At 33.9% G+C, this 25,391-nt stretch overlaps 1 protein-coding gene across 2 annotated transcripts in view; it reads left to right on the top strand.

The window, feature by feature from the left end:
* The window catches only part of LOC127969499 (cadherin-18-like), a 201,280-nt gene that overhangs the window by 173,038 nt on the left and 2,851 nt on the right, over positions 1-25,391 (top strand). For both annotated transcript variants that reach the window (XM_052571505.1, XM_052571506.1), the window contains 4 exons: positions 2,955-3,091; positions 6,877-6,998; positions 9,138-9,255; positions 20,478-20,729. In XM_052571505.1, coding sequence (XP_052427465.1) covers positions 2,955-3,091; positions 6,877-6,998; positions 9,138-9,255; positions 20,478-20,729 — 629 coding nt within the window. The remainder of the gene's footprint in view (positions 1-2,954; positions 3,092-6,876; positions 6,999-9,137; positions 9,256-20,477; positions 20,730-25,391) is intronic.

Below are 25,391 nucleotides of genomic sequence, written 5' to 3'. Positions count from 1 at the left end.
GAGATGCTGATGGAGATTCAGATGAACTAGAATTCCTGTTTCATCACACTTGGAAAACACAGCATCACTGATGCCTCATTCATTCATTCAATCTGTTTTTTTTTTTTTGTTATATATATATATATATATATATATATATATATATATATATATATATATATATATATATATATATATATATATATTAGGGCTGTCGATTTAACGTTAATTAATTTGTTGTGAAAATTACACAATTACAACATTTTAACGCAGACAATGCATTGTCCCCGCCCACAGACCTGTACGTCATTTTACAGTGCACACAGTTGACTGTTGACACATATGATGCAGGACAATAACAGCAAAAATGCAGTTATGCTCATAAAATTCAAGATATATATATATATATATATATATATATATATATATATATATATATATATATATATATATATATATATATATATATATATAAATATATATATATATATATTTTTTTTTTTTTTTTTTTTTTTTTTTTTTAGGTTCCATAGTTTATGTTTGGCCATTGTATTCTAAACATGTATGTGTAATAAATTTAATGCTTAATCAAAAATAATAATAATAATAATAATAATAATAATAATAATAATAATAATAATAATAAAATAAAATTATAAAGATACTACTTATAATAACACAATAATGACTTTAATTGGTCTTTTGTGGGTAATTTTACAGCCAAATTTAATTTGTGATTAATTAATTAGATCATGCAATTAATTAGATAAATGTTTTAATCGACTGACAGCCCTAGTGACCTAAAATCAAAAGTTTGGGGGAAAAAAAAATAATTTGAAATAATTTGATATCTTTATATTTTATTTTTATATTATTTAAATTGTATTATTATATTCACAATTTTTACATGTTTACATGTATTATTATTATTATTATTATTTTCTTTTTTTTTTTTTTTTTTTTTTTTTTATTATTATTATTATTGGAAATTGAGAAGACTGAATCAGATAGAATCATCTATTAAAAAAGCAGTCCAGTCTAGACATGGCACAAAGGTGATGTTGCATGCTCTGGGCTGTACTTGACAGATCAATGTTTTAAATGTATATAATTATGCAAATATGCAATATGCATTAGCCATGGGTTTAGAAACACACAGTGAGATAATATAAATAATAATTTATATTTAATTTATAATTAATTACTGACTAATGATAATGTATGAAGAGTGTGTAATAAAGCACAAAGGTAGTGTATTTCGAGTGTGAAAAGTCCATAAGAATTATTCTATGTATAAATGAAAGTTTAGTAAACACAAGATGATGAGGATTCTCAATATGACATGAAATGTTGTGCACATTATAGTCTGCAGAACATGGAGAAAATAATTTTTGGATGACATGCAAGTCAGAATGTCAGAATGTTCCTTTCTCTGGCAGTAAAAGGCCTAAAGTGTAAAATCCTCATCTCCTCTCATGCAGTCAAGGACGGTGCACATTTTCTTGTGGTAATGAGATATGACCTGTATGGTTTATTAGCGTCTCTCTGTACTGGTGGTTTGAGGACGTGTGTATTCAAGCCATCTTTGAATGAAGCTGCACAGTCCATGCGTGACGGAGAGGACGTAATTTTAGCCTTCATGCAAATGCTGCAAATCTCATTGGTTAATGTGAGATCCTCGGTTTCATACAAATGTTTTTTACATCAGCATTTATCACTGCTATAAATAAATAATTAAAATACATAAGAGAAAACAAGAGAAAAGTCTCATAAAAAATCCCTGGCCTATTTTTTTTTTTTTTTTTTTTACATTTTTTTAGGATAACACTAAACTTTCCTTTTTTTCCCAGTCCATTTATTGCATTTCTGTTTCCCTGAAAAAAAAAAAAAAAAAAACAGCATTTCTTTTCCATAAAATAATTTATACTGCAGCATTAGCATAAAAATGAAATGGCATAGAAGTTTGAGAATCAGCATTAGCGTTATGGAAAAAAAAACAAGGTCACTGTTATCTCCTTAGTTTCGTTCCTAACTGTTATAATGATGCATCTGATCATTATCATATTTCATGTAAAGCATTTGTCTCATGAGACGTTGCAGGGAAAATGGTTTTTAAAGGCATATTCTTCACAGTAGACATCCTGGTGGTGCATTAACAGGATTTCGGGATGAGTTTTTTGTTTTCTTGAGAATATTTTTGTGTTTCCTGTATTTCTCCCTAGTTAACATGATGAAAGCAACTAAAAACAAACAAATTTTATACACTTATGCCTTTTTTTCAGCAAGTATATATAATTTGAATGGCATATTGAGATATATAAAATTTCTCCAAATGTATATATATACATAAAATAATTTTTATTTTATGTTTTTTTTTGTTTTGTTTTTTTTTTTCTCTTATTATTGATTTTTTAACTGCTGTTAACCAGAAACAGTCTTTTGGTATCTACTAGCTAACCCAACCCTGCTAACCAGTAAACCTTGATTAACTCCTTTGCCACAAAACCAAAATAGCAGAACCACTATCCAGAACTAAAACTCAAATCGTATGGTTACATTAAATGTTAACGTTAATTTTGGCTGCCTTACACTCTCTAGTATTTCTTTTAGGAAATGCAAATGTGTTTTAATTTCACATTCATGCTTGGAAAGAGAATCTGACAGTCCTTTGAGCATCTCTACCAAGCATGTCACTTTGGATTTGTTAATTATGTCCAACTAATGCTTCTCTGCTGCAGTTTTTCTCCTTGCTCTTTCTCCTTGCTCTTTCTTTCTTTCTTTCTTTCTTTCTTTCTTTCTTTCTTTCTTTCTTTCTTTCTTTCTTTCTTTCTGGGTTTCACATCCCAATCATGTTTAGCAATAGAAGCTATAGGAAAATTATGGACTGTCTTTGCTCTTAATGCCACTGCCATGATATAGAGGGGTGAAAGATGGAAAAGTTCATGCAGTATTCATGCTCTCTCTTCTATATTTAGGTATTTCATCGAGCGGAGAGAAGACAAAGAGGTGTATTTCGATATCGAATCCATCAGCGGAGTCATTAGAACCACTCAGCTCCTGGACCGCGAGGATACGCCCTGGCACAACATCACTGTCATGGCAACAGAGGAAGGTGGGTACCAGAAACCCTGCTGGTTGAGCTTTAATAACTCGCAAATTGGTTTGCCAAGAAAGTCTCGGCAATAAACGGCTCGTGCACTCATGAGAAACAGTCTGCCATTCGCTTTCTATCTTTGAAAATCGCTCGCCCTCCCGCTGCTGTGAAAGCAACTCTTCTGGCCTGTTAATAGTCAAAGATTGCACCTCTTAGCACACAAGGAAAAGTTAGCTCAGAAATGAAAATTGTGGTTATTTACTCGCTCCTAGTGTTGTGCCAAACGTATTGTGACTTACATTCTTCTGTGGGAAGAGATAAAAAAAAGATGAGTTGTTGTTGTTGTTGTTGTTTTCCCAAGCAATTAAAATGAATGGGGTCAATCGCTTTCAAACTTCAAAATGGATCCAGAAGCACTGTAAAATATCATTAAAATCATCTGTATCCAGATCTTTGATTGTTAAATTTGAGAACCAGTTCAGTCTGTTTTATTACTGGATCTTTCATATTATGGCGCTTTTATGGAAAATAGCGATCAGCACAGTCTTCAAAGTCGCCTTTTGTGTTGGGAGGAGAAGGTACAAAATGAGAGTGAGGAAATGACAACAGACTTGAAATTTTTGAGTGAAATAGCCCTTTAACGCAGCCACTCATGCTAGAGAACTAAAACAGTGAAAGAATGGTTGTATATAATCTCTCAGATGATAAAAATCACAGGCAGTAATGTAAATGGAGTCATGTGACTCTCCTGCTGCAAATTTTATCAGAGTAATTACCCTTACTCCCAGCACCAATGAAACACATCCAGTGTTCTATATGATAATCATATTCTACCATGTTCAGATATCCAGCATGGTAATGAAAATTCAAACATCGCTTTAATATCTCACTTATTCTCCCTAGACAACAATGAGATCAAATGGAGACTTTGTATAAGTCTGCTGCTCAGAGATATGCATTAATCTCCTGCAGAGGCTCAGAAGAGATCTTAACTCTCTCAGACTGTGCTCAGATCTGTGTTCATCAACATTTTAGATCCAATTCATCTATGCATTCAGCAGATGCTTTAGTGTTTGCTGTGTTCAAGGTATATTTCATAACCACATTATCTGAGATATGTATCACTATACTACGAACTGTAGTTTGGTAAACAGTTGTCTCATTTGAATTTGATATTGAACATTTCTGAAAATCACAATCAATTCTGAGCTATGAAAGTGCAATAAAATGTGTAAACACAAAACAAATATCCCTGAAGGTAAATACGGAAAATGACAGAACACTAAATCACATTTCTGATGTTGTTTTGATGCGTTTGTGTTTAACATTGTTGTATGCAATCACAGATACATTGAAGGAAGGAAGTCATTTTTTTTTTTTTTTTTACTAATGGTGAGTTTGTTGCCATGGCGATGGCTTTGCCGTTAAAGGCTTCCGTCTGAGAAATATTCGTTTGTGGTCCCGCTGTGGGTGTGAATTCATGTTAGAGTGCTCGTTAGTGAGGATGACGAGGGAGAGGAACTCACTTGGCCTGGATGCTTATAAGACGTCTCAGCAATTATATTGCATTTAACAGTAGTTGTGCTATTGACAAGATAGCATGTTATTTTATTAGCCAGTTGTGGTGCATAAGTGTTCGGCATTATAAAACTGATAGATGTGGCACTTTTTGCCAGATCTTAGACAACCTATGGTCTGATAACAACACAATAAAGCACAACAGTGAGAGACAAAATGTTCAAAATGCCTTAAAGACACTACCAAACCAGCTTTAAGATGTATCAGATATGGCCTTATACACGCTGTAAAATTCTGGGAGTGACAATCGCATTTAAATACTGCTGAAAATGTTTAACTAAACCACTGTCAACAGAACCATCGTGTTTTGTTTATGTTTTGAAGGCAGCTTCATTAATCATTAAGTTATGGAATAAACATAAAGCTAGTTAAGTTAATAAAGTAGGCGGGGGATGGTTGTTTACATGGATATATTACATATTTTTCGGACTATAAGTCGCACTGGACTATAAGTCGCATTTATTTAGAATCAAGAACCAAGAGAAAACATTACCGTCTACAGCCGCGAGAGGGCGCTCTATGTGTTCAGTGTAGATTACAGGAGCACTGAGCAGCATAGAGCGCCCTCTGGCGGCTGTAGACGGTAATGTTTTCCCTTGGTTCATTTCTCTTAGCTCATTTCTCTTGGTTCATGTCAAATTAATTTTGATAAATAAGTCGCACCTGACTATAAGTCGCAGGACCAGCCAAACTATGAAAAAAAGTGTGACTTATAGTCTGGAAAATACGGTAAATAATAGAAGTAACTATTACATTACACCTGTAGTTGTCCATGCGATGTGTGTCACGCTGTCGGAATGCAACACAATGCAGGGGTAACAAAATAAAGCATTAGCTAGCTCGCAGCACACTAGAGATCTTTTTTTTTTTTTTTTTCGCTCATACTGTACTGTCCTCGAAAATCCCCATTTATTTGACTTCCTGCCATTTTTAGATGCTTGTTTGTTGTTTAAATTAGGTCTTGGTGGTTCTACTGTAATTCTTTAATTGCCAATTTATCCCTATTGCTTTGATGGCTGAATTATATTTATTTCAATGACACAATAGAATTCATCTGCGCTGAGGTAACGTTCTCATGATGTCGATCAAGTTCAACTGACAACTGAATTTGAGTTGGCATGGCTGTTTATTTTTTTCACATTTGATTTAGATATTAAAGTAGTTTTTCTTTTTTTCTCTCTTTTTTTTTTTTGTTAAAATTCAAAATATTTTTAGAATGTTATTGGATGTCACTGTTCCTGCCAATCCTTGCACAAGTTAAGGTTAAGCATGATGACGAAAGCTCTCCCACAACTCATAGAGATTGCATTGCAGTGCCTGCAGTTTGAAAAAAAAAAAAAAAAAGATCTTTGTGTGAAAGTCTATGAGAGCACTCAGGGCTATTCTCAGTCTGACAGAAATCTCCAAGTAATTTGGAAAGACCCTAACAGAATGTAATGTGTCTTGTTAATTACTCAATGTGTAACTGCACAGAATATTTGTATGTCCTTCTTGTGGACCTGTTTTTAATTTATGAGCATTATAATGTCTTGTTAATTCCTGCGTTTTTGCATTTATAGTGTTTTGATTCAAATTAATGTAATCGGTATGAGTCCGACTCACTGAGAATTGCTATTAGATGATTTAGCCAATTTGTAAGCAAAATTATCCGGATCCCACCCAGGGATCGAGGAGTGCATGCAAATGTACTTTTCTCTAAGAAGTTACAGTTCAGATGTGTGTTCTTTTGAGACAGACTTGATAGAAATTTGCATGACCTGTGTTTGCTAATCAGGAATTAATTGGATATTGCCATGTTATTTTTAATGTCACTTGATATTCAGCAAAACTATGTTCCAGTTTACTAATGTCCCAGTCAACACAGAACCTGTGGTTAACTCAAATTATCTTGATTTAGTTTTCTTCTGATTTTTTTTTTTTAAATCAATGAAAACAATGTGGAAAAACCTTCTAAGAACTTTGAGAAGTCATGCTTCTCGTGTGATTTTCCAAGTGATTTTTTTTTGCTCAAGCACTTTAAAGTCACCATAGATGGGTTTAATGTATAAATAAAAGGATGGATCAATGAGACGGTGGGCTAATTCATGTTTTAATGGATAGTCAAATCTCCATTACCATTATCTTCACTGCAAAAATGCTGATTGATGTTCCTGAAGAACTTTTCTTGTTGTTTACATATTTTTCTGATGATTTCCGCATACTGCAATGCTTTCTTTTGTTATCAGACAATCCTAGTCTTCAGAGCCATGTGCCCGTTACAGTGCAGGTCCTGGATGTGAACGACAATCCTCCAATGATCAACACAGAAGACGATATCATCATCTGTGAAAGCACCAGGGCAGGACAGGCAAGTCCCACAACGGTCAAACTGTTTCTCTGTCTCACATTCTCCATGACACCTTCATTCCCTGGCAGAGAAACAAGGAAGGCCGAACAGAACATAACAGCTAAAGTACAGAAACAAACTGCTGTTTTAATCATTTTACTTATTAAAGAGCTTAATTAATATGAAAGTGATGCATAAATATGTATTTTTGTGATTAAAAATGCAAGCAGTTAGTTACTATATTAACAACAGTTACTGTTAAATTGGTAATCTGAAAGATTATAATATGGTTTTGATCAATATGGATTTACATATCAATCTGCACGAAAAAGAAAACAAAAAGTCCCTTACAAACAGGAACAGTTTCCTGCCATGAATGGTGTAGAGAAGAAAGTGTGAATATTTAGAGGGGCTGAAATAGAAAAATGGAAGGGGGTTATAGGAATGCTAATCATCTCTCAATGAGAATAAAAATCTGATCAACAAAGCGTGACAGCTCTGACTCACTAAAGCATACTCCTATTTTCCTACCCACACTTTTCCATTTAATTTTGAAATGCTGTTTTTTCACCAGCAGCCCAAAGAAAGAGAGGGATGAGAGCGAGAGAAAATGAAGGACAGATGAGGTCGAGCCTATTTTAATATCCCCTGTGTTCCCAACATAAAACAGTACATCCAATTCCAGAAATTATCCACACTACATTACGGGAGTAGCCAATTAAAGTGCTTCTGTGCACTTTGCATGTGATTTAAGTGGAATGTGTACTTTCTGCACCACTAGAATCATCAAACTGACTTCAAAAATAAAGACCATTTTCAAACAGGTGATGCAAACTCCCCTGCCCTCCATTAGTTGAAAAAACAGATGGTCCCGTCCCAAGAGTCACATCATTTGTTGATCTGGTGATGCTGAGCCTGAGTCTAGGTTCAAAGAAACAGGTAAATGTTTTGACTGCGCCAGTTTAAACACTGTTTAGACATTATGCCAAAATCAGCCTAAAGTCCAAAAAAATATTAAAGAAGACAAACAAAGCTTTTACGGGTTAGGAACAACATGGGATAAGTGATTAATGAAAAAAAAAATTCATTTGTGGGGTGGAGTATCCCTTTAAGATGTAATAAATAAATATAACTGTTTTAACTGTTCTTATAAGTTTATGTTGCTCAGTGTTAAAGCTGAAGCGTGTGCAAGTATATGTTCACACGTTCCTTCAGAAATCATTCTAATATGCTGATTTTCTGCATGCTTATTATTAGTTATCATCAGTGCTCAGTATTTTGGTTCTTAACAATTTTGTGAAAACCAACATATAATTTTCTTTTGTTATCTATTGTAACATTTTACATGTCAGTGTACAGTTTTTTTTTTAATCCTACTATAATAAATAAAATAAAAAAAAATAAAAAATAAAGGGGAAAAAATAAATAAATGCATTTATCAAAAGCAATATTAAAATAATTTATAATGTTTTTAAATATTTTATAAAATCGAATTATAAAATAATTTATAATTTTATAAAATATAACACATTTAACACAATAAACACACACACAAAAGGATTTAAAGACAGAGTAATGTGCATGCATTAACTTTAACAAATGGCATTGGGAATTTGTCAGACTTTTATCATTACTGGTTTCACACACATGAAAGGCAATCCAGTTAAAGTTTCCTTCAGTCTGAACCTGTTCAGTTGGAAGCTATCGCTCTTTGCAGGGAGTAGAGCACAGGGATGTGCCACTCATAATGGACCACACTCAAGGAATCAAATGCCTGTTGGGTTTCCAAGACAACTCAGACCAACAAACCAGCTGGTTTTAATGCACAAAGCACTCAGAATCCCACAGATGCTGAGATACCAGCAGAGATTTCAGAAGAGAACGAGAGGGGGTGGGTGAGGGAACAGAAGGAATCAAGCAAAACTATGTTCTGAGCTTTTGAACCCAGCTAATTAAACTTTTATTTAGGATGGTGGGTTTTCCGAATGGGAAACTGGTGAATCCATATATACTCTACAATCCAGGCATCTTAATAAAAACTTTATCAGTCAAGCATCACCAGAGAGACTCAAAAGCTAAACTAAAGCTAACAAACGTCACTATAAAAGGAAAGTGTTTCTCATGTCTTTTTTTTTCTTCTCTCGTTTCTGTTGATGGCAGGTCATTCAGACAATCACGGCTGTGGATAAAGATGATTTTGCCAATGGAAAGGGATTTTCCTTCTCTTTTCCTGGAGGAGTTCCTGCCAACCCTAACTTTACAATAAAAGACAATGAAGGTATGGATATAGGGTGCAAAAAACACATTTATTTATTTATTATGAATTTGCATGTCTTGCAGTCATATATATATTTGAAGGGAACATGCATTTCTCTAGTTATTTTAACCGGTCTAAAATATTTAATCAGCTAGTTGTTCTTTGTGAGTGTAGTCTCTTTAAAATGATATTTGAATATCCCTGTCTGGTAATCACAAACAACTGAAAATGTCATTAGTAAAATGTGTGGGAATTCTAATGGGCTTGTGTTAATGTCTGCAGTTTAATATTCTCTTCCATTAGAACAAAAGGCACAAAGAAGCGTTCAGAAAATGTTCTCTGTGCATGCAATTTTCATGCAAGCTTTAATAATGAATTCACATATCCATGCTATTTAGGAAATGAAATATGTATTTATTTTCATTAATAATAGGCTTCTTATAGGATCAATACACTTCACTGCTGATGTTGACCAATATTTAGGTTATAATTAAATGTTGACTGCTAGCTTAAGAGAAACGATTGATGAGAGTTTAGATGCAGACGGAAGTAAAAACCCTTATGCGTGATTAATAGGTGCTGAGAAGTTAAATCAATGAGCTGTAATGGCATTTCTTTCAATGATCAATATCACCAAAACATTGGAGTTGTTTATTGCTCTTGCTCTATTTCTTCTTGTTCAGTGTTTGTTTTGGGCATCTGTGTGATATGAAGAATATGGGTTTGTTTTCATTGATTTTCATTGATTTAAGTCAACATGCAATTAACCTTTTCACTTCCCAGCTGTGTTTGGGTGAATTATTCACCCTTTTTAAACCCTGCATTAACAAACCAACCTGCCAGTTTTAGCTGGTCTTCTAGTCTGGTCAAGCTTAAAAAATAAAAATAAATCAGAAAACCAGTTCATGCTAATTGCTCAATGTGTTTTTCAGCATCCGTTGTTCACTTAGACACTCAACAAAGTGGCACCTTCACTATGGCAGTATCACTTCTTGTGAGTCTGTGGCACCTTGGGTGAACTTTATAGAGACTGGTGAAGTTTTTGTACTCTTCCAGCCACTGCATTTCCAAAATGCAGCTCAAGCATGGTCGGCATGATTTATTTCCCTCATCCCTGTCCCTCGCTGTCAAAGAGCACCGGTATTCCTTTTGAGGGATTATGGGTCTAACCTCGCACAGTAGTTCAGTCCCTGTTGCTGTCGAATGAATTACCAGCTCCCTAAACTCCTGAACCAACGGACCTTAATGCAATACTCACACAGATGGCTGCGGGCTGGAGGTTACCATGGAGACCGCTTTTATCTGAAGTGTGCTGCTCCTGGGTCTAAATCTGGACCCTGAAACCAGTAGGGGATTGAAGAAAGGTTGGGGAAAGGTGTTAGAAATCAGTTTCTGAAGGATATTTGATTAAGTTTTTTTTTTTTTTAAGTTCATATTTATTTGAATTAGGGTTGACAATTTAGTTAGTAAGAGCAGGCACAAGTCATAAGTTCAAAATCAACTTATTGGAGGAAACATATGCAATTTATGTATTTTTCAAAGCTGTACTACTTTAAACTTGACACAGGCGAATGCACATCAAGTTTAAAGTGTCAAGTTTAAAGTAGTACAGCTTTGAAAAAAATACCGGTGTAAGCTAATGAAAAACAATTAGACTTTATAAAAGAAGCCAAAAATCTCACTTTGTACAATAATGAAAATTTTTCAGACAGATTACAAGAACACATACAGATAGTTTTGATTCAAAAATTGACTGATAATAAACATCATATCAAATAAAACACAACATATTGAAATTTAAAGCTGTTTTTATTCATTCAGAGAGTTTAATTGCCTGCCAAAATCTTGGGGAGGATATTGATATACACCATCAATTTATCTAATGACCATAGCATATAATTAATTGGATTTGTTTTTTAATTGATTAACAATTAGTCATTTTAATCATCATGAACAGATGGATTTTTTAGGGATTATGTAATGTTATGAAATTTTAGGAAATAAAGAAGTTAATCTATTTTAAACTACAGCCTTAAAGCTGTTTTTCTGATCACACACACACACACACACACACACACACATATATATATATATATATATATATATATATGTATATGTGTGTGTGTGTGTGTGTGTGTGTGTGTGTGTGTGTGGGTGTGGGTGTGGGTGTGAACAATCAATTAATCTATTGAGCATAGCATATAAATGGAATCAACAATTTTTCATTTTAATTTGCATGAACAGATCTATGTTTTAGGGGTAGTGGATGATACTGTTATTTATTTATTTTTGGAAATATAGAAGTGAAAATGTATTTTAAACAACAATTAGATATCAATGTCAATAAAGATGTTTTTGTCCATTCAAAATAGTGTAGTTGCCTGTCAAAATATCTCCATTCTTAGCACACCTTGATATACATAGTCAGTTAATTTATTCAGCATGGTGTGCAATTAATTGGATGCATTTTATTTATTTATTTTTAATCTACTTGAACTGTTAAGAACAGATGGATATTTCAATGGGTAAAACATGACAATGTGGTTTTAAGAAAATTCACTAATTAGAGCGCTACTATGTTGCTACTTTAAAAATTAATTGCTGGTAAAGTTTGATCCCATGTCTCAAGATCAGCAGGGGAAAACAGAAGTGAGGCAGACTGATGTTATATTGGTAGACAGAATGATTTTGATAGTATTGTGAGTTCCACTCCTTTCTTATCGAGACAACTGCAGTATGGAGTTTACTTCATTTATCCAAGTGGCACTCAGTGCAACTCTCACTCTCTCGGTCTACTCCTCACACGGTTTCTCGGTCTTTAATCTCTCTCCACTGGGACACGCCACTGTTTACCGGTCTAAGAATTATCAGCTCTTGCCACGGGTGGTCGATGTCTGTGTGCGCTGCTCTTGTTGTGTCTGTAGAGAGACTGCGAGTAAGTGAAGCCCCCTTGTCTACGAACACCCAAAGTGCTTCAAATTTAGTAATAATACCACTTTCCCATCTTTACAAGTGCTGTAAAAGAGCAAATAGGTCTTTATGGAGGTTCTTTAGCTCTTTGTATCTAAATGGCTGCTTTGTGCTGAAAAGCAAACACATTTTAACGGTGCCTTACTTTTCTACCTTTGGCTTTTTAAGGCATTCAGTGGAATTACCCAAGCACTGCAAAATAAATATAATTTCCCTCCTCCTCCATTTCTTGATTTATAGGTGGAAATTTGTTTGCTACGCACTGAAGGGGAGGCTAAATGGACTAAATTATTGTCTGTTCACGTTTTGCCTTATGAACACTGTCTCTGTGTGAATAACAATGTAAGACGGAGGGCCCCAGAGTACAAAGTGGGACCCTTGCACAGATATTCAGTTTGATTATGTTCTCTAGTCACTTGCAGTTTGTAGTGGAGCCGAGGGTAATTAGAAAGGTAATATTCATGAGCTAGCTTATGAATAGTATGGTCAAAAACATGCTGAAGGCATGCAAACATGAAATCTCAGAATAATTGGCATGCTAATCAGATCCACCTATGCACACATATACACTCAAACACAGTCTTAAAGGAACAGTACACCCAAAACTTGTCTTTATGTATTTATTGATTTATGTGCACACATGTTGATAAACTAATAAACAATAACAAGATTTGGGTAAATAAATACATAGTCAATATATTTGTCAGTAATTTTGAGAAAATATATATGCTTCTTTAAAAAGTCAAGAATTTTAAAGCATAAAACTTAATTTTTATTCTACAGAATAATGCAAATTAGTTTGGAACAATATGAGGGTGAACATAAAAGAGACAGATTTTTATTTTTGCATGTACTTTCCCTTTAAGTGGAAATCTCTACCAAAAATCCCAGATATAATTGTACGTTTTTTATTTTATTTTTTTTTTTTTATGTTGTTTTGTTTGGTTTTCCCACACCTCATTATTTCTCACTTCCATCCGCTATTGTTCGTTTTCTCTCTTTCTCTCACTCTCTGTCTATCCCTCCTGTTTCCCATCTGTTTCTGAAAGACCTATTTCCATCAGCTTTCTATGCCTGTATCTTTAGGCCTTTAAAGAGACATGATTCTCTTGTCTGACGCTGCCCTGTTTTAATATGCAGTTACCGTCTAAGAAGGTTTTTCTTATATTGGGTGTCATTCAGTTGGTGGGTGTCTGGACAGGAAACCAGATAGACTGTAAACCAAGAGGTAACAGGATAAATGAGTCATTATCTAGAAATTAGGATCATTATTATGATGATAAACATGATAAGGCCACTTCCTAAGAGGAGGATGATGATCGTAATGCAATACAGTCTGAAGATAACATAATGAGTAATAAGTGACCAGATGACCATGATGAGACATGTGAACAGGATATCTTTTCAATATAATGCAAGTAAAAAGGTCTAGAGGTGATTCATAAGACTCATATGATAGCTTTGTGTGAGAAACAAACAGTAATTTAAGCCATCTTTATCTATTAACCTCAACATCTGGCCTAGTTTCTGTTGGGTGCTTTTATAAAAAGGATGTGTGATTCATGATCTTTATTTCGAGTTGAATCATTACAGTGAATCAATTCACAAACCTGAATGATTCAGACTCAGTTTAGTAATGTAGATTATTCATGAATAGCAACTTAAATTCTTCTTGGAATTACTTTCTGTTTGTTCACTTGATGACTACCGTGGATTGATTAGCTTCTGTTTGGTTAATCTGCAGTCTTTAAGTATCTTAATCGAATGTATCTAATGACCGTGATATTTATCAGTATGGAAATGAAGGCTGTGGTATGGATTACATCATGAGTGGTGCATGAAGAATAGAGCTGGGGGCCTTTATCTGTCTCCTTTCTCTCTCATTCACACACATACTGTTTGCTTTAGCTCTAGATGGCCCTCAGGCAAACAGCGGGATCTTCAGGCTGCCCACAACACTTTTGCCTCCTATTGAGTTTAACGCCTGCTGGTGCTCAGGAGAAAAGAGCTCTGCTTACATACTGTTTACTCAAGGGTATAAGTGGTTTTTATTTCTCACTGTGTGGTTTTTATCACAACTCTGTGGTAACAGCTTTGGTCTGGTTTGGAAAATGCTCTGTATGTTGCCATTTTTTTTTTTTTTTTTTTTTTTTTTTTTTTTTTTTACATTTTTGTTTGAAGCAAAGACAACAGTATGTCTTAGGCATTTAATGGGAGCATTAAGTGTTATTAATGTTAATTGTCTTTTTAAATAAAATATTTTCATATAATGTATTAATATAAGAGAGAAAGAGAGGCACAGGCATTGAGAGCAAGTCTCTTCTGTTTTTGTGAGTCATTTAGGGTTTTATGTAAAGTCATTTTTGCTCATCTAAACTGGATGGATAGAAATTATACAGAATTGATGAAAATCTCTAGATGTATTTATCATCCCATTATCATGTAAATATTTAGCCAATGTTTTGCTTTCTGAATAGATTATCACTAATTAGTTCCTTTTTGACTAATTCTTTTTTTCATTTCGGCAGCCATATCACCCTGTAGCCCAAGACTGGTCACCCACTGAAGCTAAGCAGGGTTCAGCTTGGTCAGTACCAGGATGGGAGACATCCTGGGAAAACTAGGTTGTTGCTGAAAGAGGTGTTAGTGAGACCAGCAGGGGGTGCTCACCCTGTGGTCTGTGTGGGTCTTAACAGCCCAGTTCAGTGATGGGGACACTATACTGTCAAAAAGCACCATCCTTCAGACGAGACATTAAACCGAGGTTTTGACTCTCTGTGGTCATTAAAAAATCCCAGGATGTCTTTCAAAAAGAGTAGAGGTGTGACATTGGCATCCTAGCCAAATTTGCCATTTGGACTTTGACAATGATTGAGTCCTAACAATCCCCATATCTGCTGATTGGCTTTATCACTCTATTCTAGATTTCAGCCAAACAAATACATTCAAAATAAATTAGGTTTTTTCGGCTGGCACCTGGCTTGGACTGTTTTTCAAAAGTGCTACCTCAAAGTGTCAACCTTATTTATTTATTCATAACAGACGCTGAATTTAACTTCACAATTACTCAGAATTAGTCTTCCCTTGATCATTGTGTTGGTGCCAAATCATCACGATGACATTTTCTTTTCCCCTTTTTTTCAGCACTCAGATCTCTAAACGACCCAGTTACTTTAATCGATCAATTGATTTCTGAAGGCATCTTTTCGCACTTTTGCATACAGAAGGACCTTTCTAGTACAGCCCCTCATCAGAGGAGTTGAAAGCTGTTGCTGTCAGGCTGATGATATTTGAGAAATTTAATTAGTCGGAGTGTCACTCAGATATCCTGCCGCTGCAGTGAAGGTTGTTGTGTCGTTATGCGACAGAACGTTTTTTCCTATTCAAAGCTTTTTTTATTTTATTATTTGTTTTTTAAGGGGGAAGATAAATCAGTGGATATTCACAACAGTAATGCGGAGGTAAGAGAATGTGCAGTATTGCAAATATATATTTTTTTAATTCTATTAAATACTTTGTTTAATTACTTTGATAACTTATTAACCACACAATGCCAAGGTTTTTAAGTTCTTTGAGATCAGACAGACCAAAACACTGCAACAAAAAATTTGTAGTATTATGGCCAAAAATCCACACTTTATAGGGTACAATGAAGGCTTCAGTAAATATGGCATTCAAAACTTCTATAATGTAATGTAACTTTTGGTAAAACTTTATTTTAATAGTGCACGTTCGTTCACTATATAATTAGACGTTCTTCTAATTATAAGTTAGTTTGCAAATGACTTAACATTCATTAATTTGCAACTACATGTCTACTAACTCTCATTGGAGTGTTTGTAGTGTTAGGTTATGGTTAGTAAAAGTACTTAAAATACTTGCAAAGTAACTTACGTACTATCAAAAGAAAGTGTTAGCAGATATTAAGCAGACAGTCAACTAATACTATAATGACTTCTATTTGACAGTTACTAGTTATCTGTTACTAAACGTTTTTCAATAGCCAAATAGTTTTCAGTGTTGATATATTATTTATAGAGTAGACTATAATAGTACTTATTGATATTTTGAATTGGCTTTTATAATATTATTTTAATATTCTGAGATTTTCAGTTTTTTTTTTACATTTAGCTCTAGTAATTGTTATTTGCTTTTGGCAGTTTTGGCAGTCTTTCAATATTTATATTTTCAGTTCAGCTTTAATGTATTCATTTCAGTGCTTTTTTATGTAATTAATGTATTGCCTTCATTTGATAGGATAGTAGTTAGTCAGGAAACGAAGTGGAGGGGGGGGCAGTATCAGGAAAGATCAGCTGGGACTCGAACACTGGACGCTCAAAGCGCAACGATGCTACATGTCGACAGTGCTGACAAGGTTATTTTACTGTTGCAGATAATTTACTTTTTTTTCATACTTGATGTTAATATAATAAAAGATTGTCATCCTACAGTGCAACTTGGTAGAGTTTTTTGCCATCTGTTCCATCGCATGTCAGAGAAAATGCTTAAAAAGTCTGCTTGTAAAAATAACACCCCAGCAAGGTGTTTGAGGTTTTATTCATGTACAATTGGTGAAGTATGAATTATGTGCTGGAGTTTAATATTTTATCCTTGAAGTTTGTTCAGATTCCTATCCTAGAGTATGAGCCATAGTAAAAGGTGCTGTTTTCCATATAAACCCTCCTGGGTGCACAGACTGTATTCATAACAGACATTTGGGGGCTGCTTTTGACAAGGATAAATGATTAAAAACGTTGGACTTAAAACAACCATGTAAATATCGAGCCGAGAAATAGCATGCACACTAAGCGCCTGCCAAACGTTTTTGTAGTAAGCAGTTTTTTCCATCAACTCACCCGTTCAGAAACAGCCCAGTTTAATGGATGAAATAAACAAAATGGCCCTTTTTCCTGCTCAAGTGGGCAAAATGTGACCTCCTGCTCACCATGGGGCAGCAGTTTACCCCACTTCATATTAAATATGAATTAAAAGACCATCTGTGGGAGCTGGAAGCTGAAATACTAGTGACAAAATAACCAAATTCAGTTCTAGACACATTGACTTGTTTATCATATTCAAGTATTTCAAAAGCATCCATAATCTGCAGCAAATAAATGAAATATATTCATCTGTGCAAAGAAGAGCCGATTGACATCGCAAGTGCTTGACATTTCAAATGAGACTTTTGACAGAGTTGAGTGAAGCAGCGAATTTAAAATGATTTAATTGGCTATGGAGTGCTAGCCGCCAATCAAACAGCAGCTCATTAGCATAAACACATTACTTGACCGTTCCTTTTAAGGTGATTGGAAACATTGTGTGGAGTGAGTTTGAGTAAGGCCTTGTTTTCCCCCAGATCGGTAGTAGGTTGGCTGTTTTCTGAACTGGGATGTGAACATACAGCTTATTTTCTAACATGTCAGTTTGAGCAGTGTTGCAGTGCAATTAGAGACAGCGTGCTGTCAGCCACCAGTGGGTGAGGACAACACATCAACATAAACCAAGACAGAAATACTTCCCTTTTCTACAAAGATCAAGCCTCTTTCCGTTTATTTATTGTATGCAACATCTGGGGAAAGGCTTATTGTTTCTTAAGACTTGAGAGAGAAAATAGAAAGAAAATTAAGTTGTGAAGACTGACAAAAATAAATAATGCATAGCCTCTTTGGGCTTTCTTACATGGCTGACCCTGCAAGCAAGATTTCTTGTATCTTGTAATGTCTGCCGTGAACAAGATGTTGACGTCAGATTCATAAGGGAGTAGATTTCAGCCTTTGCATCTCTCTTGTTCTTTCTGTCTTTTGATCATACATTACAGTACATTGTTTCGAAATGCGTGTTCTCTGTAGTGTGTCTCTGTGATTATTTATGGGACACAGTTGGGTGCCAGGAGTGAGAGCTTTTTGTGTCTATGCAGGTGTTTAATGCTGCTGGCAGGAAATGTTTTTTTGTTGTAGCAGCAAGACACAGCAGCTTGTGACATACCCATATGGTGTGTATTATCCATGTTAAAATTCATATACAAGCGCACATCCACATGCCATGTAATGCAGTTGAAGTATCTATCAAGTAATATCAGGCTTGCCAAGTCTGTGGTTTTCCCGTGGAATTGGGCTACTTTAACACTGTTACCGCAGGTTGTTTTTATGTCCACGGGTTGAATCTGCTGAATGAATGATTGAATAATTCAGTGGTTCATTTATAAAGAATGAATAAGCACAGTCTAATTTTGAGCTACAGGCAAAAGAAGTGGAAAACTTTCATTTAGCCATATAGCAATCCCAATGCTCCCAATAGTAATTAAACATATAAAATGTTTTTTTTATTTGTACGTTTTCTGAGAGGAGTACCTTTTTGAGTTATTCATCTGCATGAATGATTCAATGACTCACATTGACACTTGACACTTGTTTCATTCCTGGAACAAATTGTGTATTTAAAAAAAAATATTTATAAAATAATAATAATAATAATTACTTTTTTTTTTTTCTTAAGTGTATTTAAACTAATCGGTTTAATAAATGATTCAGCAACTCACTCAAGCCACTTATCACCACTTACCTGTGTGTAGATGTAATCAATGACAAATGTTGGTAATATTCTATTTCTTTCTCATTTACATATGGCATAAAACATAATTTGCATTTAATAAATATAATGTATAGAATAATTTTGGGTTTCATTTAATAGTATTATTACTGGGTTGATTAGGAGTGATTTTGTTTAGAAATATCATTTCTTCATGCAGGTAAAGGTTGATGTTAAGTGACTTTACTCAGAAGCAGCTGTCCAACAGGAGTCTGTAACATGCCACAGAGGCCTCTAATGGACTTGAATTCAAATGTTGCTCAGATCAGATGTGCCGTGCCCCTCTTTCTTGCTATTTGACTCATTTGCTGCTCAATTTCATTTGATTTCCCTGTATCCTTGTCCATCTAGCATCCCTTTCTCAGAATGCTTAGAAACGCAGGGATTGCCGGAGGATGTGATGAAGTTCAGAAAGAGCGAGATGGAGGCTCATTAGGCTGATCCTCAGGTTAAGAGCTTTGCTCGCTTTGCTGTAGGCAGCCAGTATTAGACAGACCTTGCGTGTTCAGGGCTCAGAGAATGTGAATTCTCCCATTAAAAGCCCATCTGTGGGAATGGGGTTCCTAAATGCTCTGAAACGGCACACTCGGGTAGAGAGCTTCAGCGAGAGTGACCTGTGCTCAAACCAGCCTAATTTAATATAGTGATCTCTTATCTGCCCTCTTTCTCCATGTCTGTTTTGTCTCTTGTTCTCTTAGACTCTTTCTTTATCTTTGTCTGTTATCACTCTCTCTCTCTTATTACTTCTGCTTTTCACCTTTGAATTTTCCTCATTTTCTTCTTTTCATATATATATATATTTTTTTTTTGTTCGTTTTAACTGAATTACTTGTTGTTACCATTTATTTGCTTTTTTTGTTTTTGTTTGTTTGTTTGTTTGTTTTTTCTTACTCTGGGCAGTTTTAGCCCTGTGTGCTTTTACAAAACAAGCTCTTTTATGTGTGTGTGTGTGTGTGTGTGTGTGTGCGTGTGTGTCTGCGTATATATATAAAAAAAATTCATAAATACAGAAATTGTACACAAAAGTATAGAAATATATTGTTTTATTCTGTTTTGCTCATCATTTTATTATTATTATTATTATTATTATTATTATTATTATTATTATTATTATTATTATTATTAATGATCACTATCATTATTGTTGTTATTGTATGATTTGTTTGCATATTTCTTAAACCAAAAATAACTATTTTACATTTTGGCAAATTGGTGGCTTATTCTTGTTTCTTTTTCATATATTTTTAAATGATCTGCATAATATCAGCCCTTATACCCCACTGATTATGTTTTTCCTACGTATTTTTCTTATAATCTTATGTTTTCCTATGATGTGCACTGCATGAATTCATATTAAACTGCCATCTTGTAAAACAGATACATTTTTTCATGATATTAAGCTGAAATAAATGACAAAAGGGTTTATTTTTTATTTTATTTTTTGTGACTAGTTTTAATGTGACAGCCATATTACAAAAAAATCTGTCACTATAAGTTAAAATCTGTCACTGTTCACTCCCCCTCCTTTTCCACTTTTAAAAACCATGTGGATTTTTTTTTTTCATACAGCAACAGATGTCAAGTTTCAAAAGCAATTTAAAACCAGAAATGTCATCTGAAGCCATCTGATAGCTGTGCAAGTGCTTTCTAACTAATTGTGACCTTATCTGTGTGTCTGTCTGCAGACAGCACTGCCAGCATCATCGCCAGACGGCGGCGCTTCCACAGACTGACCCAGGAACTGTACGAGCTCCCGGTGGTGGTGTGGGATGACGGGGAACCTGTCCTGAGCAGCACCAGTACCCTGACGCTCAGGGTGTGTTCCTGCCAGAGAGGCACCAGACTGAAGATCTGCCAGGGTGAAGCGTTCCTCTCCTCCGCAGGGCTCAGCACGGGCGCTCTCATTGCCATTCTGCTCTGTGTGCTGATTTTACTGGGTGAGTTCAACCTGGACATGATGCCTGAGTATTTTGCTAGTGCCTGTGAGATATATATATATATATATATATATATATATATATATATATATATATATATATATATATATATATATATATATATATATATATATATATATAAATAATCTCAAACACATTATCATTCAGATTATGAGAGCAACATAATCGATAATTTGTGAACAGCTGCCAAAAGAAACCTTCAGGAACTAAATATAAATAATGTTGTTATATGGCATTCATAAAGCTTTTAACTTATTTAACATACTATCTGAGTAAAACTGAATATTAAGAATGAATAATCGAATTCATTGTTTTATGGAGGATTATGGATGTTAAATGATAATATTATGGCTTAATTTAAATGAATGACTCGTAAACCATAAAAAAAAAAAAAAACGTAAATAGGTGCATATTAAAAATAGTCAATGTTTAGTAAAAAAATATTACACAATATACGATTCCGGTGATTGAAAAAACATTATTATTATTATTATTATTATTATTATTATTATTATTATTATTATTATTATTGTTTTGATTTTTTTTTAAATCTTTATTCTGTATTGTATTTTATTTTCATTATTTACAATTTGTATTTGATTTTATTTTAAATATTTCTTTACTATATTTTCTTTTTTTTTCATTTAATAGAATTGAATAATGTTAAATAATATTTAATTATAAATAAGTACAAATGAAAACAGCAAATAGTTTTTATAGTATCATGTACATTTTGATTTGAACAATAAAGAAAATAAGTAAATTAATAATAAAATAATAAATTTGTTTTTTCTAAAATGCATATTTAGGGAAATCAGATTAGTTTTCTTCTTTGACTGTTTGCCATTTATCACCTTTCCAGTTTTAGTATTCACAGTGGGACTCTGGCATTCATTGTGATAATTCCAGTTGATCCAGCCGTGTTTAGCTCTTGACTTTTCATCTTTCACCTTGTAAACCTGTGGATCAAAAGTAAGGGGTGTGCTTAAAGGATTTCACGGGTCTCACAACAGCAGGTTAAAGGTCGTGACTGCATCAAAATGTCCTGAACAGAACACTGAAGAATGTTTTAGAATCCACAGCAGTGCAGATAGTGGTGAGCGGGATGACAACATGCATAAACGAGCGCCATGATGACGATATGATAATATAGTTATAACCCAGTGAATGAAAGTGTTCAGATTCTACAGTAGTAGAATCTCTACCAGTCACACATTTCTATTGTTTCACTCATAGTATACACATTTTATAAAAATGTTTAATCTTTTCTTTTACTCTTTATTATTCATTTCTATTGCATAAAATATTATTATGTGATACATTTTATTAAACATTGTGTACTCTTTTTTTTTTATATTATTTATAGACGTTAATTTGTATTATTCAGTTGGGAAACTGATATGGTAAATGAACACTATTTAAAGAAATTTAAAAAAAAAAATAAAAAAAAAATACATAAAATAACTAATACATGATCTAAAAAAAATTAATATAATAAAGAATAAAAATGCTAGTGTATACTGTATGTAATTTAATATCATTGTATTATTTTTTTATTGAAATTGATTTACTCTTTTTTACTCTTAAAAATGTTTGAAAATCTTAATTTAAGCAATCACACTATCATATATATATATATATATATATATATATATATATATATATATATATATATATATATATATATATATATATATATATATATATATTCATACGATTTTTTAGTAAATAGTATTAAATGTTGTTTAATGTAATTAAACATAATGCAATATAAAATAATAGTCCAAATGATTGATAGAAAGACTGAAGAAAGGGAAGAAGAACTGAAGGTAACAGAAATGAAGTATACTTTACTGAAAGGTCCATAGTAAATGTAGAATGGAGTATAAAACAGTGAATGTGTGGAAATTTGCAAACAGAAACAAGTAGAGATAGAGAGTGAGCCGCTGATAGGTTTGTATTGACGTGCAAGTTGAAGAAAGTGAGCAGCATATGTAATAGTCTTGCTAACATGCACCTCTCCTCCTCTCATGGGCTGCTCTCATCCCTTTCCTCCCTCTCTCCGGCCCAGGATGGATGGGTTAGGTCTCACCTTGTGGCTGCGATGCTCTCTTTCGTTGAAAAACGAGAGATTTTCAGCACTCACACTAGCAGCTGTCGGGGCTAAATATAGTCCTGAACCTCACACTACATGTTGAGCTCGCCCCATTCGGCACATCCTGCTCAAACACACCTCTGTTTGCTCCCACTAAAATCTACTTGTTGATAAAATCTCCCGCCTACCACTCTGCAAATCTGCTTCGTAGATTTACTGGCTTTAGCAGAGCTGATTACATCGAGATATTTGTTTGTTAGCAAACACTGAACAGAATGTGTTACTTTTGGTGTTTGTGTAACAGCACAGTTGTGTGGTTGCTGTGCAATATTCATACAACAGACTGCAATATGTGTCATTGTCTTCATTGTCACTGTCTATCAAAATTACCAAATTTAGAGAACATTTAAGCAATCACACTATCATATATATATATATATATATATATATATATATATATATATATATATATATATATATATATATATATATATATATATATATATATATATATATATATATATATATATATATATATATATATATATATATATACACACACACATCCAGCTCTGAATGTTATCTAAATTTGGTTAGACTTTCACATGACATTATATATGCTTAAAATTACACATTATTTATTAGAACACACATTAAAATACATATGCATTCAATGAAATGTGTGTGCATATACTGTATGTACTAAAGATATACAGTGCCGTGAAAAGGTTTTTGCCCCCTTACGTTTTTTTTTTTTTTTTTTTTTTTTTTTTAGCACATTTGTCCATCTTAAAGCTGCAGTAGGTAACTTTTGTAAAAATATATTTTTTACATATTTGTTAAACCTGTCATTATGTCCTGACAGTAGAATATGAGACAGACAATCTGTGAAATAAATCAAGCTCCTCTGGCTCCTCCCTGTGCTCCTATTGCCATTTGCAGAAATGCATCACTCCCGGTAAGAAACAACCAATCAGAGCTGCGGTCCGTAATTTTGTTTGTGTTCAAAATGTAGAAAAATGTATATAATAAGCGAGTACATTATGAATCCATTTTCTAAACCGTGTTTTTAGCTTGTCCTGAATCACTAGGGTGCACCTATAATAAGTGTTTATATTCAGACTATTTTAGATTGCTTCGGGGGTACCGCGGCGGAGTAACCCAGTACCTTTGTGATTCTTCATAGACATAAACCGGCTACGATGTTCTTCCGCAAGACGCAAGCAGTTCTGTTTATTAACCGCTAGAGCGTCAAAAGTTCCCTACTGCAGCTTTAAAGGATTTAGATCATCAAACAAATTGTAATATTACACACAGATAACCTTAGTAAATACAAAATGCAGTTTTGAAATAATGATTTCATTTATTAAGGGAAAAAAGCTGTCCAAACCTGCCTGTCACTACGTGAAATGTAATTGCCTCCTAAATCTAATAACTGGTTGTGTGACCCTTTGCAGCAACAACTGCAATCAAGCTTTTGCGATAGCCTGCGTGTGTCCAGTGAAATTTAACTCAGCTTTCTAAAATAATGTGGTTAATCACAGTTCTTTCATGATTTAACAGGAGGGGGCAATTAATTTTTCATTTAGGGCCAGGTAGGTTTGGACAGCTTTTTTCCCTTAATAAATGAAATCATCATTTTAAAAAAAACGGATTTTGTATTTACTCGCATTATCTTTGTGTAATATTAAAATTAGTTTGATGATCTGAATCTTTTAAATGTGACTAATATGCGGGGAAAAAAAAACAGGAAGGGGGCATGTGTGTGTGTGTGTGTGTGTGTGCACGTTTGTTTTACCTACAAATTTAATTTACACAAGTATCTAGCATCTAGTAACATTATTCATATATATTTCACATATGTACAACATTTATTAATGGGGTCATGAAAAAGTGCTTTCATAAAGCTTTAGTCACGTCAGCTAATAGTGTATCAGTGAAGTGAAAGCTCGTCTAGACTAATGTGTGATATCGACTTGCTGTTCATTTATGGTGGCTCTTTCCATTCTAATGGGATATGAGAGAATCATCATTCACTCGCACTGATCTCTGGCCCCTGATGTGTTTGCTTGTTCATGCATTGATGATGCTTCACACCTGCTGTTCCCTCATCCTGATAATGTTCCTTGCGTCTCCTACTCTGTGACACATTCACCATAGTGCCATAACGTTCCTGGAGGAAATATTCAGTGTTAATAACATTGATAAATTATTTTCATTATTTATTATTTCAGTTTTCCAGTACTTGACATGAATATGTTTTGTCACCTTTATTTATAGAGTGTTTTATATAGCGGTTGTACCTTCAACCTCTTAGCAAAATTTTCCACAGCTCCTGGTGATATTTAAAAAGCATAAAACAAGTATCTTCCATTCCTGTTTATTTTTACAACATCAGGGTTCATTTATCATCTGTTTAGAGGGCTATGCATTCAATGCTTGAACATCTGATGTTGCCCATGTGCTAGACAAAAATATTAAATATTGTACTTTTTATAATTTTTTTATAATACTAAATTATATTTATGGAATAATTATGGTGCATT

Source organism: Carassius gibelio, chromosome B12, assembly GCF_023724105.1.
Source record: "Carassius gibelio isolate Cgi1373 ecotype wild population from Czech Republic chromosome B12, carGib1.2-hapl.c, whole genome shotgun sequence".
In the NCBI taxonomy this organism is placed as follows: Eukaryota; Metazoa; Chordata; class Actinopteri; order Cypriniformes; family Cyprinidae; genus Carassius; species Carassius gibelio.
This window is presented reverse-complemented; position numbering and strand designations above follow the sequence as displayed.